The sequence below is a fragment of the Paroedura picta genome, chromosome 9 (genome assembly GCF_049243985.1).
Source record: "Paroedura picta isolate Pp20150507F chromosome 9, Ppicta_v3.0, whole genome shotgun sequence".
Lineage (NCBI taxonomy): Eukaryota > Metazoa > Chordata > Lepidosauria > Squamata > Gekkonidae > Paroedura > Paroedura picta.
Window position 1 is genome coordinate 46130441 of NC_135377.1, and position 13903 is coordinate 46144343.

The 13903-nt window shown below is 39.1% G+C and overlaps 1 protein-coding gene and 1 long non-coding RNA gene across 3 annotated transcripts in view; one reads left to right on the forward strand and one right to left on the reverse strand.

Moving 5' to 3' along the window:
* THOC1 (THO complex subunit 1) overlaps nucleotides 1–2107 on the reverse strand; it is a 27790-nt gene extending 25683 nt beyond the window's left edge. For both annotated transcript variants that reach the window (XM_077352646.1, XM_077352644.1), the window contains exon 1: nucleotides 1781–2107. In XM_077352646.1, coding sequence (XP_077208761.1) covers nucleotides 1781–2086 — 306 coding nt within the window. In that variant the 5' untranslated portion in view covers nucleotides 2087–2107. The remainder of the gene's footprint in view (nucleotides 1–1780) is intronic.
* LOC143844875 (uncharacterized) lies at nucleotides 1962–13903 on the forward strand. Its single transcript, XR_013234172.1, has 4 exons — nucleotides 1962–3593; nucleotides 4757–5084; nucleotides 6659–6748; nucleotides 12158–13903. It is a non-coding gene; the product is annotated as an uncharacterized LOC143844875 (long non-coding RNA).

Below are 13903 nucleotides of genomic sequence, written 5' to 3' on the forward strand. Positions count from 1 at the left end.
TTGCTATATTATACTTTTCCATTTCAGTTAATTTCCATTTACAGCTCTGAATGCATCAAGCATAGTTTAATTTCCCCTTAATCAAATACTTTAATTCTGACATTTATTGCTACTGAGGCATAAAACTGACATGCAACGCTTTTCAAATTTGCTTATTAAGCTTTAAATCCAAATCAATATTCTACATCAGACCAAAAACTATTTAAAGCAACCTTTCTCAACTTTTTACCATTGAGAAACCCCTGAAACAGTCTTCAGGCTCCAAGAAACTGCAGAAGTGGCATGATTGTGCAGAATATGGTTGGAAAGCATAGTTATGTACATGCCCATTGGGGCCCCTCCAATTCCCACCCCCTCCAGGCCCATCATTAGCCATTTTGGGAGGAGGGGCATGCTGACATGACCATATATGGTTATATCACTCAATAAATGTTTGACAATTTGAAAAAAATATATAAAATAATTAGCTCCCACCTATTCCAGAAACCCTTCCAGGGCTGTCGAGTAACCCCAGAGTTTCATGAAACCCTGGTTGAGAAAGCCTGATTTAAGGCATTAAGGCATTTTCTTTAAAGTTTACTCACTTTTTTAAAAAATCTGTAATCACATTGTGATACAAGAAACATTAAACCAAAACTTGTACTTAACAGATCCCCAATTATTTTATGTATTTTGTCATTTCACTAAAAAGACCACAAAGCATAGTCCTAACCTTGGTTTCTTATAAACTTACTCCAATTATTTGCATGGAACTTACTTTCAACTATGCAGGCTTTAATCTTTTAATCCTTACAAACATAAAGTATCAGTGTTCTACTCAGTACTGTCAGGATTAATTCTTGTCACTAACTGGCATGTTTAGAACATGGACATTTATTATGGTCACAGTGCTTTTGTAAAATAATACACTGAAATGAGTATGTAATACTACAAAACTCAACTTACACAAAGTTACTAGAATAGGTTGAGCAACGATGTGTTAAAATGAAACTGAGCAGCATGCGTTAAACAGAATGAGAATTAAACATTAAAAGGAGCTACTCAACTCATTATTCAATGCCAGCTTTCCCACCAAGTAAGGTTCCATTTCGCTTAAGTGTGCATGTGGCAAAGTGATCCAGTACAGCGGCCTAAACATTTCTCAATAATCTGAATAAATTTCCTGAATTTGACCCCAGAATACTGCCAGTTCACGAACGTATGAGTGTTAAGAGATCACAGCAGCATCCAATAGCGACCTGTATGCACAAACACTTGAAAAAGCCACTTCACATCTAACAGAATTTTCACAAATCCTCATCCCTCCCCCCAAGCCTAATTCATACATTTATCTGAGTCACTTAGTTAAGATATACAGGCATGAATTCTGACGGCACTTAATTAGAAGGAAATGAAGTCCGCAAAGGTTGGAAATGCTCACATAAATGATTAAATAATGAATATATAATTATCTGCATTCTGGACAGCTTTCAGATGTAACAGGCAAGGGGGGGCAAATCAGTGGGCGCATCTTCCCCAAATTAGCGAGGAGGGCCCAATCACCTAAATAAATAACGGAAGCTGCAAAATACTCTCTCCCACGCGGTCCCCTCCCTGCCCCGCTCGTTTCCCGCCGGCGGAACGAAGCGCTTTGTCTCAACTTGACCGGAGGCTCAATTCACGAACGTGACGCCGAGACCGGGGGGGGGGGGGTTCCTCACACCCTCCCGCCTATCGACCCCTGCTTGAAATACGAAGGCGGCGACGCGGTTACCGCCATGCTCCGCCCGCTCCCGCTCACCGTAAAACGTTGCCGCGCCTCAGGCAAGCTGAAGAGCGGCGGCAACATAGCTTCTCCTGACAGACTCGTCCGACGCTCTTCGGCCAAGAATGATGACGCCATCCCTCGGCGCCTCCTAAAGCCGCAGCAGCGCCCCCTGCTGCCCTGCCCTTCAAGCGGCCTGGCTTGCGTGAGAGGGGAGGGGAGACACCCGTTGGGCGACGACCTCGCGCCCCCTGTCACCTCTCGCGCGTCCGTTAAAGACGTTAGCCGGCGGGGAAGAAAAGAACGGCTGCTGCTTCCTTTCCCGAATTCAGCGATTTGCATTTCGACTCGACGTCACCACCTTCCTTGTTGTTTAAAATGGACGCGAGTGGGAGATTCCTGGTTCGGTCTTTTTTATGCCTGGGTGCTTCAAAGGATGCCAAATGACGTCTGTCATAAAACGGTTATTAAAGTATAGCCAAACTTTTCATATAATTTAGATGAGTTTTTAAAAGGTATTCTACATTTACCTTTTGAACGTTTTAGAGCTAGAAGTCCCTCAGAAAGGAACATTTCCTTTTCTTATTGCCCTGACACCATTCTCCTCAAAACTCTCGAAATCTAAGTTCCTTAGTCTTCATCTACTGATGCCTTGTTTTCAGTCAAGACTGGCTCCTAAAGGCCCATTATGCACGGTCACCAAAATGGCGATTTCGGGTCACATGGAAAACGCGGAGGGGGAAGAAGCGAAGCAAACCGCTTATGCACGGGACGGGGACACAACGGCGGCAAAACCCAGAGTAACCGATTATGCACGCAGCGATCCCGGCGCTGCTTCTAGTTGCGCCCAGTCACCCAGAAGCTGCGCTTCTGCGTTTTGCTAACGCGGCTTTTTCGGTGGCATACACCGAATCTGCGATTGTGCGTTATCAGTAATTTTAGTGGCCGCCATTCCACCCCGACTGTGCATTATTCCCCCTGTGCATAATGGGCCAAAGTGATGTAAAGCAATTAATACCCGACATAAATGGGCATAGCAATAAGTGTGCACTGTCTTTTCCGCAGATCAGATAGAACAAGATCTTGTCTAAAATCTCAGTCCACAGGTGGAAATCTATTTTGTAACTTTTTTTTTTTTTTTAGAATTTTTGGAACATTGCATATTCCAGGCATTAGTCAAAGAGATGCTCTTCCCCTTTACAAAGTTTGCTTTAAAGAAAGCAAGACCACATATTAGAAAGCTTATTTATTATGTCATCTTTGATGTAGAATAAAAAGGCAACTTTTCATATTACAGAGATTTTTCAAACTAGATATAAAGGCAGCCAGCAACCAGCAATATTGGTGTCAAATATTATAGCTCAAAGTTTCCTTCCAACCTATCTGGGCAGAGGTAGCGTCAAGTTTTGGCAGCTGTTACACAAACAAGGCCTTAGAACAAATTTTGAGTGCAGTGACATCTTTACTATCAACAGCTACTCACGGGAATAGACAAGGCCTTATAACTGTAAACTTAAAAATAATTCCCCATAACACTTCAACAGTGTGACATCACTTCTAGCACAAAGTCAGAAGTAATATTTCACTGGGGCAAACTACTAGGATTCTACTGAAACTCTATGATAGGCTTTCCCAACCAGGGTTAGTGAAATCCTGGGGTTTCATGATGTCCCCGGAAAGGTTTTGCCAATTGGTGGAAGTTAATAAATTTTGTATCCTTAAAAAAAATAAAGTGAAATGATCTGTGACCAGTGATGGGTCAGTAGGGGATAGGAAGGAGAGGACCCCTGGCCATTCATATCCTTTCCGTCTGAAGCTTGTTGAATGTGGTAGCAACGAGTCCAGAGAGGTAAGCAATCTCATTTTAACTTAACTGCTCGGGGGAGGGGGGCACACAACAGGGCAGCATAGGTCTTCTCCCTTTGGTGAAGAGCTAACTGGTAATTAGCCCAAAGTGCATATATGGTTTTATGGTATCAACCTTACATAATGACTTCCAAGGGACCCAAAGGAATTTCATACTGTCAGAATAACAACAATTTGCATTCCCCCCACCACTCACTGGTTCTAGCACTTGTCTATTTTTTTCTGTGTGATGAAATTAGGTGAGGACCGTTCACTCTTCAGACTCCCCTGCGTCTGTTGAAATGGCAGAAAACTTCTTTTGTGGCCTCAGTGAAGAAACCAAAACTAATACTTGTTAGTAACAAAAACTAAATTATGATGTTCCTTAATTTTTCCAAGTGCTTATACTTCCATATCTTTCATCTTGTCATTTACTTAAAATAATTGTATATATTCCTCATATTTAAAACAGAGACTTCAGTAACATAGGCTTTTAAAATGGATTCCTCCCCCCCCCCCACACTTTCAAAATTCCCTTCCATTTTTCTGATTATGTACATTCCTGTACATTTAGCTGTGTATGGCTAGGTGTCTAACTATCTGAGCTCACAATTAGCTTGGGTTTGCACTTCCCTTTTAAAAAATGAATTCATATTTGCATCTCTTGTTCTAAGAGTTCCAGATACCTTTGCCTCCAAGTCATATTTTTACTGTAAGGAGATCTCATTTTTCTAGCATCTGGTCAAATCAATTTCATTTTGTTGTGAAAATATAATTTTTCAACCTATCACCTGGTATGTTTTATGTAACATGATTATAGAAAGGGCAGGAGCATCTATTTAGACTCACTGATAGCAACCTATTTTCTCTCACCACTCTTGTATATTTTGTTGTTTCTGTTCTTTACAATTTTTTTCATTGTAGAGTAAGTAGTCATACTGCATAAGCAGGCATATAGCCTTTGTATAAAGGCAAACACCAGCAAGGCTACCTTCTTCCTCTGTAGCAATACCCCCAATATTTAAGAAAATGTTCCTCTATTTCCTCCCTTGTGTGCGCTACTTCTATAGAACTGCAGAACAAAATTTCATTTTTATTTTGTAATTGCCCCACAACAAATCTCTCTCTGCCCCAATCAGTTTTGTCAATTTCTCTCTACTACTGCAGGGGAAAAAAATCTTTGCTGTATGGAATACAGACTCATACAACACCCTAATGAAGACTGTAAGATTGTGACAACTTACATTGGCATAACAAAGAAAAGAAAGACGAATGTGACCTAGGCAGGAGAAAAAAGAGGGACCAGGCATCAGTGGAGAAGATGAAAATTAACAAAGCTGACAGAGGAAATCAGCAATGGCTCTACTGGCTGCTATTGCCCATGCCATGTATGAGTTTTTCCCTTCCTTCCCCCCCTTTAACTTGTATACTACATTTTCAAAAAACGTTCAAGATACTGAACAAATTAAAATAATTAAAGGCGATAATGTCACAGGTAATACACTCTTTCCATATCTTAGAAGTCTGTAAATATGTGAATTTCATTGAAAAGGTTCATATATTTTTGCTATGCTTACTATAATGGTTTTTTAAATTATTGCATTTAATTTTGTTACAATTGCTTTCAATGGGAATGCCAATATCTTCCTCCTCCTCTTCATTTTCTCTCCCCTCCCCACTTTAAATGGGTTTGTTTCAGATGGCTGCTGATACAGCCGGCCTGTATCAGTTAGGTGGCTGCAGGCCAGCTAGACAACAGATGGGCAGATTGGAACAAAATCTTGCTCTCTTGTCCTCTTTGTTTCTTTGAAATCTGAGCTGTAGTGGACTCTGGGAAATGTAGTTATCTGGTTGACTTATATTAAGAAGTCATGTATCAAGAGAATTACATTTTGCTGGATGTACTGGAGAACAGCATCTCATATTCATCAGAAACAATACTGAAGCAGGAGGGGAAATATTTTCTTCCCATCTACTATATTTACTTCAAAGGAAGATTCCACCCCCAAGAATGTGCACAAAAAATTCTTATTATTGGATATAACTGTAAGTTGTATGTGAATTTAAGATGCCCTCTTTCTTTTTACGGCATTCCTGAGAGGAACTCTAATTTTGCATTTGAGTAAATGCAGTACTTGCCCATCTGCTGGCCAGCTGCAGTAGCTGCTTGAGAGGAGAAAGGAGAGGAAGAAGAAATAAAAGTTTGTCTCCCTCTCTCTGACTGTCTTGAATGATCTAAAATGGGGGTCATCAGCCCCCGGTACAAGGCCGCGAAGGCCTCAGCACCGGGCCGCCGCCGGACACACCTGCCTCCCCCCCCCCGCAGCGAGAAGCTCGTGGCCGGCTAGCTTCTCGCTGTGAGGGGGGGAAGAGGTAGGCGGGCCGCCGGCATGCCGGTGGACGCAAACATGCATGGGCAAACACGCATGCTGCCGGCTCTCCCCCACTCCCGGAGGCAGTCCTCAACTGCAAAAAGGTTGGGGACCGCTGATCTAAAACACTGCCAGGCTCCAGGACAACAAATGTGACCCAAAACACAAGACTTTTTTCTTTTAGTTTTTTCATTAGTTTGAAAATGAATGTGCATCCCTAAGTAATGTGTATTAATTTGAAATTGAATTTGAAATTGAATGTGTAGCCCTAATTTGCTCTGTTCTTGTTTGTTCTGATTTGTTCTGATTTGCTCTCTTCTTATTTTATTCATAATCCCACCAACCTATGATTGAAGTGATTGAAAATGATATAATTTTCTTCTAATTTTCTTCTAAAGTATACACATTTTGGACTGTAATTTATTTTGATGAATCAAAAGGTCCGCCCTGTGTTGGGAGACCTTTGAAAATAGGTCTCTCAAAATTTATGTCATGCATTGTCTAACTGTCTCACAGATGAAAAGGCACTACTATAGATAAATGCTTAGCTGGAATATATCTCAGAGCAGTGGATAGTCCAAGGAACAAGAGCAGGAGTTTTGTATGCTCTATATAGTACCTGGTTGTCACCTTGATTGATGCTGCACAAAACTGAATGAAAACTAAATAGGAAATTGTTCTCTTACTGAAATTACAGAATAACTCGATGTTTTCATTTCCTTGGCTCTCTGGAGACTGGACCCCTTTTATGTTACTGGATTTTGAGACAGTGCACATTCACCATTAGGTAAGAACTCTCTCCATCCTTCATTTAATAAATCACATAGCAAACACAGTTATCAACTTGGGGGGCACACTCTGTTTCCTCCAGATTGCTTTTGGAAAGTCTAAGTGAAAGGTTTCTTATTTCTGTTGACATTGTTATCCTCAGTGGCATGTGAACAAATTGCAAAGGCCACTGTTTTATAACAACACTATTTCTCTTTCTATTTCCCATCTCTAAAAACTAGCATTTTTTTAGCTTGACATTATTGGAAATAAAATGCTCACAAAAATCATAATATCTTTGGAACTGAATTACAAATGGCCCTTCCTGCTTGTTAAAGAGGTGCAGTCATGGCTGTCTTGAAACAGTTCTGAAATGTCCCATCTCACAAACTTAGACATCAAGGGATAGGGGGGGGGGGGACCATCAAGAACAAAACTAGAAACACAGGATACCCTCCCCCCAATAAATAAATGCCAGGCACGTAGGGATCCAACCATTTTTTAAGAAAAATTTCCCATGGATGGCTCCATTCATGCAGCACTTGTTGTTGTTAGGTGCGAAGTCGTGTCCGACCCATCGCAACCCCATGCAGCCCCATCCAGCCCCATCCAGCCACCTCACTCACTGTCGTCCCCTTCCTGCAGCACTACTGACCCCCCAAAAGAGTATATCTGGAGTCATGGGATCTAAGCAGATGAACAGCTGTGCAGATTGGTATGCTAAAGGGTGGAAGATCAAGGGGATGAAATCAATCACTTTCCTCAGCAGAGCTCTGCTTGTGGGAAAAGCAATTTCACCCCCTTGTCATTCATTCTAGCTCCCCAGCTCATGCTGCTAATCCTACATATGAGCCCTATGGTCTTGGGAATAATATCTCTGAGGGTTGGTAGGCATTACAAGAACAGAGAGGAATGATTAAAAACTCTACATTCCATGCACAGAGTAGTGCAATGCATGCCAACAAAGTCTAACAACTGTTAACAGTTAAAAATGTGAATGACACATAAAACAAAAGACAACCATACGTTCAAAGGAAAAACTTTAGCTATGACAAAAGCAAACAGACGTTTTAGATTTCTAGAGCTGTATATTACTAAAAATATCAAATCTGCAATTGAGCATGGGTGTACAATTGTTCAACAACCCTGTAGTTCAGACATTTAATATTACGAATAAATTCCTTCTGTATTTTGATTCCTTGTTTTAAGCCAGTATGGCTTATCTATGTATATAGCACAGTAATAGTAGAGAGAACTGTTGTGTATGCAGTGAAGTGGACATGCAAAGTGGGAGCCACCATTCAAACAGCAGGATTGCTTGGTGCCATTGGTTTAGCGTGCAGGATCCATCTTGCAAATGGATCATTTAAATTGTTTAATTAGTTCAAAGCTGGGTATTCACTAGGAGCCAATCATAGGCTGTGGTGGAAACCTGGGTCTGTAGATGAGTTCAGGTGATGGGCTGTTTTTCAGTTCAGTTGGTGCAATCGAATAAAAAACTGATGCTCATTCCATGAGCAACTCTGCGCCTTCTTGTACCCACTATTTAATAGGAGCATTCATTTGTAAATTAATACTGACGTGCATTTGGACCTATATTAATATATTGAATTCTGAATATAGCCTAGAATGCAGATCAAAAATCCACATAAAACCGTGTTCAGATGGGAGATTCCCCCCCCCTTCAAACCCGGGGTGCAGGGTGGAGTGTCCTCAGACTCTAAAACCCCAACCATTAAAAAAAAGTAGAAAGTGATATTGTCCGCTTCAGTATTTGGATATATAGCTGTACAGAATATCTGCAAACAGTTATAATATAACAAAATGGGAGTCCAGTGGCACCTTTAAGACCAACAAAGATTTATAATATAGGAAGTTTTCATAAAAGAAAAAATGCAATTGTCCTTTAAAAGATCATTAATCCCATTCTCAGGTGGTATGTTTTTGGAAAACTAAATGAATAGAAGACTGAAACATTTTGTTCTTTGAGTAACAGAACATCAGGGTTTATTTTTATTTTGTTTACTTTTCCACTTCCTGTCCTAGGAAATGTATATATTTCTAACATAGTAGCTGTAGCTTGTTATTTTACCAGTAGGTGTCAGAGCTGACATAGAAAATAGGAAGGTGCAGTCTCCTCTAGTTTCCCAGTTCAGTCTTGGAGCAATTTGCAGGATAGGATGTCTGGAAGCTTGAGGCATTTACCATTTGAGTACAGATATCACTGAGAGTAGAGTTTGGTAGAAGAGTTTGGCCAAAGTATCAAGAGATTAGAATAAATGTAGTGGGTTTGTGAGTGATGGGAGGGTTCTTACAATTTAAAGTACCTGTCTCTACTCTTTGGAAAAATCAGATGTGAACTCAGTTGAAACAGGTTTTACAATTTGGATATTTCTAGGTCAGCACTTCTTAATCTGCTTTGACAAATTAAAGCGTGTTTACTGTTCAAATGAAGTCAGGCTCTAATTCAGTTGATGTAAGCTGGTCTTTCCATTCACTGTTTCTTTCATGATTCATTTCCTGCTTTGCTCCACCCACCTTATGAAAGATAAACAGGAACGAACTTTCCTTGGATAGAAAGTGTATTTTAACTTGAAGGCATTGCCACATCATGTGTTTAAAGACAAACCTTTGCAAAACTAATTAAAAAAACACAAGATCACTGAGGAGTGGCTTTTGAAAAATTCTCAGGTTTAGTGGCTATAAAGGCAGATAGAGCAGCTAACTAAAACTGCAGAAACCTTGTAGGGATATTCTTTTCAAGAAAAGCTTCAACACGATTGCAAAATAGTTTCCTTTTGCTATTGGGTCACTTTTAATTAATTGTATAATGTAGTAGAAACAAAATTATATTAAAAAGACAACACAAAAAGAGCTTGCAGATAGGGTTGTCAACTCCAGGCTGAGAAATTCCTGGATATTTTGGAGTGCAACCTGGGCTCCGTGGGATTTGACAAAGGACCTTTGTGGGATAAAATGCCATGGAGTCCATCCTACAAAGCAGCCATTTTCTTTCAACTACATGATCTCTATAGTATGGATATCAGTTAAATTCTGGGAGATCTCCAAGCTCCACCTGGAGTCCAGCAATCCTAGTGCAAAAAAGGCCCATTATCATTTTATTTAAACCTGATAAAACAGCTGCCTCCCTTCCTAGATAATAAGAATATACTAAGGTCTACATAAATTTGTATTCTGCCCATGTGGCTCTCATACAGTTGACATCAAACTTATGTAGTAGAGCTGAACAACAGTAAAAATGTTTTTGGAAAAATTTGTGTGAAAAACACGTGAATGGTTGGTTCTTATTTACCCGAGAATCTTTATTAGGACGCTTAAACATTAATGTTCCCATTAAACATATCTATGGTATGGTATTTGCATACTGCTGCTACAATGATGATTGTGAACACCTGGGAATCTTCCAAAGGATCAAACATTAAAATCTAGATTACAAAAATATGGCAGATGATGACATTACTTAAATTAACAGAATTAGTACAGTTAAGAGAAGAAAGCTACAGAAACCCAATCCAGATTTGTGTAACCGGTCAACTTTTTTCTGAGGAACATAATTTAAAGGTGTTAGTACATAAGTACTGTTTAACTTTTTGTTCTGGGTGGAGGGGGTCAAATGAAATAGGAAAAGGAAAAACTGAAAACTGCACCTGCATGTGATGACATGTAGAAGGAAAGTAAGATGGGATAAGGCGTGATCATAACTAAAGATGACTGAAGTGAGGAGAGTGGGAATTGTTTTGTTCATTTATTTAGTCATTGTTTTATTGCATCCTGCTATTATTTATTGTCAGCTTGTCTCGCTGAGTAATATAATGTTCAATCACTGTACTTATGGCTAATTATTTATAATTCATCTGACTTACTGAGATATGTAATGGCAACATAGGCAGTTGTTTAAGAAGAGTTATTTTACACCCCGTTTTTCACTACCTTATTGGTCTCTCCTTATTGGTGGGGTTCATGCAAAGAGTGTTTTTTGAAACTGAAAGGAAAGATGATTCTAGCTGCATTTACTGATGGGTAGCCATATTGCTGAATGATTAGTGCATCCCCCCCCTTCAGTACTGCTAGGCATTTAAGTTTTCTTTTTTATGTACAAGCTCAGGTTATATTATTTCATCATTAATGTACAGCCCCAAATAGTGCAGGAGAGAGCCAGGGAGGCAGAGGCAGATTCAGAAGGCTCTCAATGCTGGCTCAGCTGCATCTGCCTCTCTTGCTCCCTCCTGCATAACTGGGGGGTGGGGGGACATTAACAATTAAAAGGCACATCAATAAAACTTGTATATTTACCTACGTGAAACTGACCAAAAGTGACAAACCATGCAACATACACATACTAAATTAATGTCACACTATATGCTTTTTCTCATTGGGTACAGAGCACATACTCTGCAATTCCAGAGAAAATCAGATTTTTTAAAATGGGGCAGAGTGCAGGTACAGGATTTGAATTAAGGGGATAGCAACTTGAATTCTCCCATAATCAGAAATAAGCTGTGAGTGCAGAAAGGCCCATGGGGAAAAACTGCCTTGCTTAAGGTCATCTAAAGAATTTTTGGCAGAGGTCACTTTGTGACATGGTTGGTGACAGGCCTCAGTTTTTAAAACTGTACAACTACTTTAGCGCAAGAAAAACCTCTCCTGCTCTTGCAACTGACACATAAGCATGTCAATGACTGTTTATGCACTGGGAACTTCACTGACCCAGCTCCCATGCAGGAGCACAGATCGGGGGCAGATGTTGTGCACTAGGCCAAATGCTCCCCCATGTGGGTGCAGGAAGAGGTGGGGCAACCTGCCACGACTAAAACTCTAGCTTGCAGCTCAACATGAAAGCTCCAGTGCATAAACGGTCAATGTTAGATATAGAAGAAATCTGCAAAATAAGTCAAGTTCTTTACTAGCTTTGATATAAAGAACAAAGTATTATGAATGCTAGCAGTTCTTGCTGCATGCAATGTGCAACTACCAAAGTGTTCAGAGGTGAAGAGGTAAAGGAACTAGGCTTTTGCCAGATTAATTTCCATATAGGGGTAGGGGTTTTAATGAGGTAAGTTTTTATGTAACCCTCCTTGAGCTTCAGAATAAGGCAGGCAATAAATCTAATAACCACCACCACCACAATAATAATATAGAACTGTAGCAGTTTGTTCTCTGAAAGATACATCACTTTCCATATAAACTGAAATTTAAAACTATATTTCAGTTGTGTCAATGAAGTTTCCAGATGTACCCTTCTCTCCTTGGCGGTAGAAATTTTGTTCAGAGAATCCAAACTAGTAGTGATGCCTTAAAGAAAAAGGTAAACAAAGCTACACAGCCGTATAAAAAAGCTGAATGTCTCTTGACCAGCCTCATTTGTGAACTCTCCAATAGCAGGAAATATTCTATCATCTTTTCTCAGGGGCTTCATATAGAATTATGTAAACTAGCTTGTCCCTTACAAGAAAACTGCAGGGAATGGAAGGCAAACAGGAGGACCCTGACTTAGTGATGGCTTTGAAGACTGGGCATTCTTTGAATTTGATGGAGGGATCAGTCCCCAGAGAGCCATTTCACAGCAATCTGCTTCTCTAACAAGGCCAGCAGCTGCATTTGGCAGAAACTGAACCTTCTATGTTACAATCATATTAAATAATCTCATGTAAGAGATAAAAAGAATCTGATGTAATCCTGTTGATACTAGTCTTTTGAATTCATAAAAGTGAGCCAAACGTCAGCTGAAATGTTTAGATGGTCATTCACACTTGCCTAGCCTCAGGTGCTGGGGGTTATTGGACTGAAAACTTGTGTAAGCTGTGTATGTATACTTCAGTTCTCAGCATTAATTTGTGAGAAAATATGTGTAGAGGTTTGTGTAGCCACAGCTACTAAAGTCTCCGAACATAGATCAGTTTCAGTGTCTTGCATTGCTCCTTTCTTGTCTTCATATTGAGTAAAATGGAAATAAAATTACATATAATAGTACTTGTTCAAGAGACATGGCTATGCTGTCAAAAATGGCAGCTGTGCTAAAACTTATTTAATAAATGATTTTGATTTAAATTCAAGAAAGAAAATAGTCAATCTAACTTGTGAGAGTATGGTGGACAAACAAGGGGAAATAAAAGAATAGCAAACTGTTAAGAATGAAGGAAAGAATATACCTTGACTAATTTATTATCAGATAGTGTTAACATTGAAATAACAGCTTAAGAAAGAAGGTGGCCATCTGAGAGAGAAAAAAACTGGTTATGAAAATTGATTATCGGTTATGGAAAACATTTGCTAGGTAAAGTCTACGAATAGTTATTACCGTATGACTTGGAAACAACAAATAAAAGACTGTATGATAAAATGGGCTCAAAATATTGCAGAGAGAGCATAAGCTTAGATCAATGGGAAGGACTGTGGGTTAATGAGTTGAAATTTATTGAATGTCAAATGTTAAAAGAAAGCTGGTATAAAATGTTTTTAGATGATGTATTGCCCCTCAAGATATTGCAAGAATTACTAAGAGTTACAATGACAACAGTTGGAAATGTCAAAATATAAATGCATCATTCTATCATATATGGAGGACTTGCCAGAAAACAAGGAAATATTGGGTTATGATTTATGATGAGATGCAAAAGATATTGAAAGTTAAAATTGTTTTGGATCCAAAATGTATGTTATTAAATGTGGTACCAAATAATGTTAAAATATATAATGAAATTGTAAAATACGTGGTAACAGCTGCTAGAGTACTTTATGCATCAAGATGGAAAAAGAATCATCACCAGATATTACAGATTGGTAAAATAAATTGATGGAATACAGGACAATAGCAAAACTTACATATTTGACACTCAAGAAATCTACATTGTAATTCAGAAGAAAATGGACATCAAGATTAGACTATATTGAATAGTAGAACCTAACTTGAAAAGAAAAAAGCAACCTTCAGATGGTATATGTTAACTATGGGGTTAACACAGTATCTGGTCTGTAACTTCTAGATGATGTAAAAGAACAGTATATGTATTGTAAAATGTAAGCTCTATGATTATTTTGTTTTTCTTCTAAATAATAGTGGTTGTAGTATATAACTATAAGCAGTATTTCATTTTCTTTTTTGTATCTTTCTAAATAAATAAAAATATATTCTGAAAAACAGCAGCTGTATATA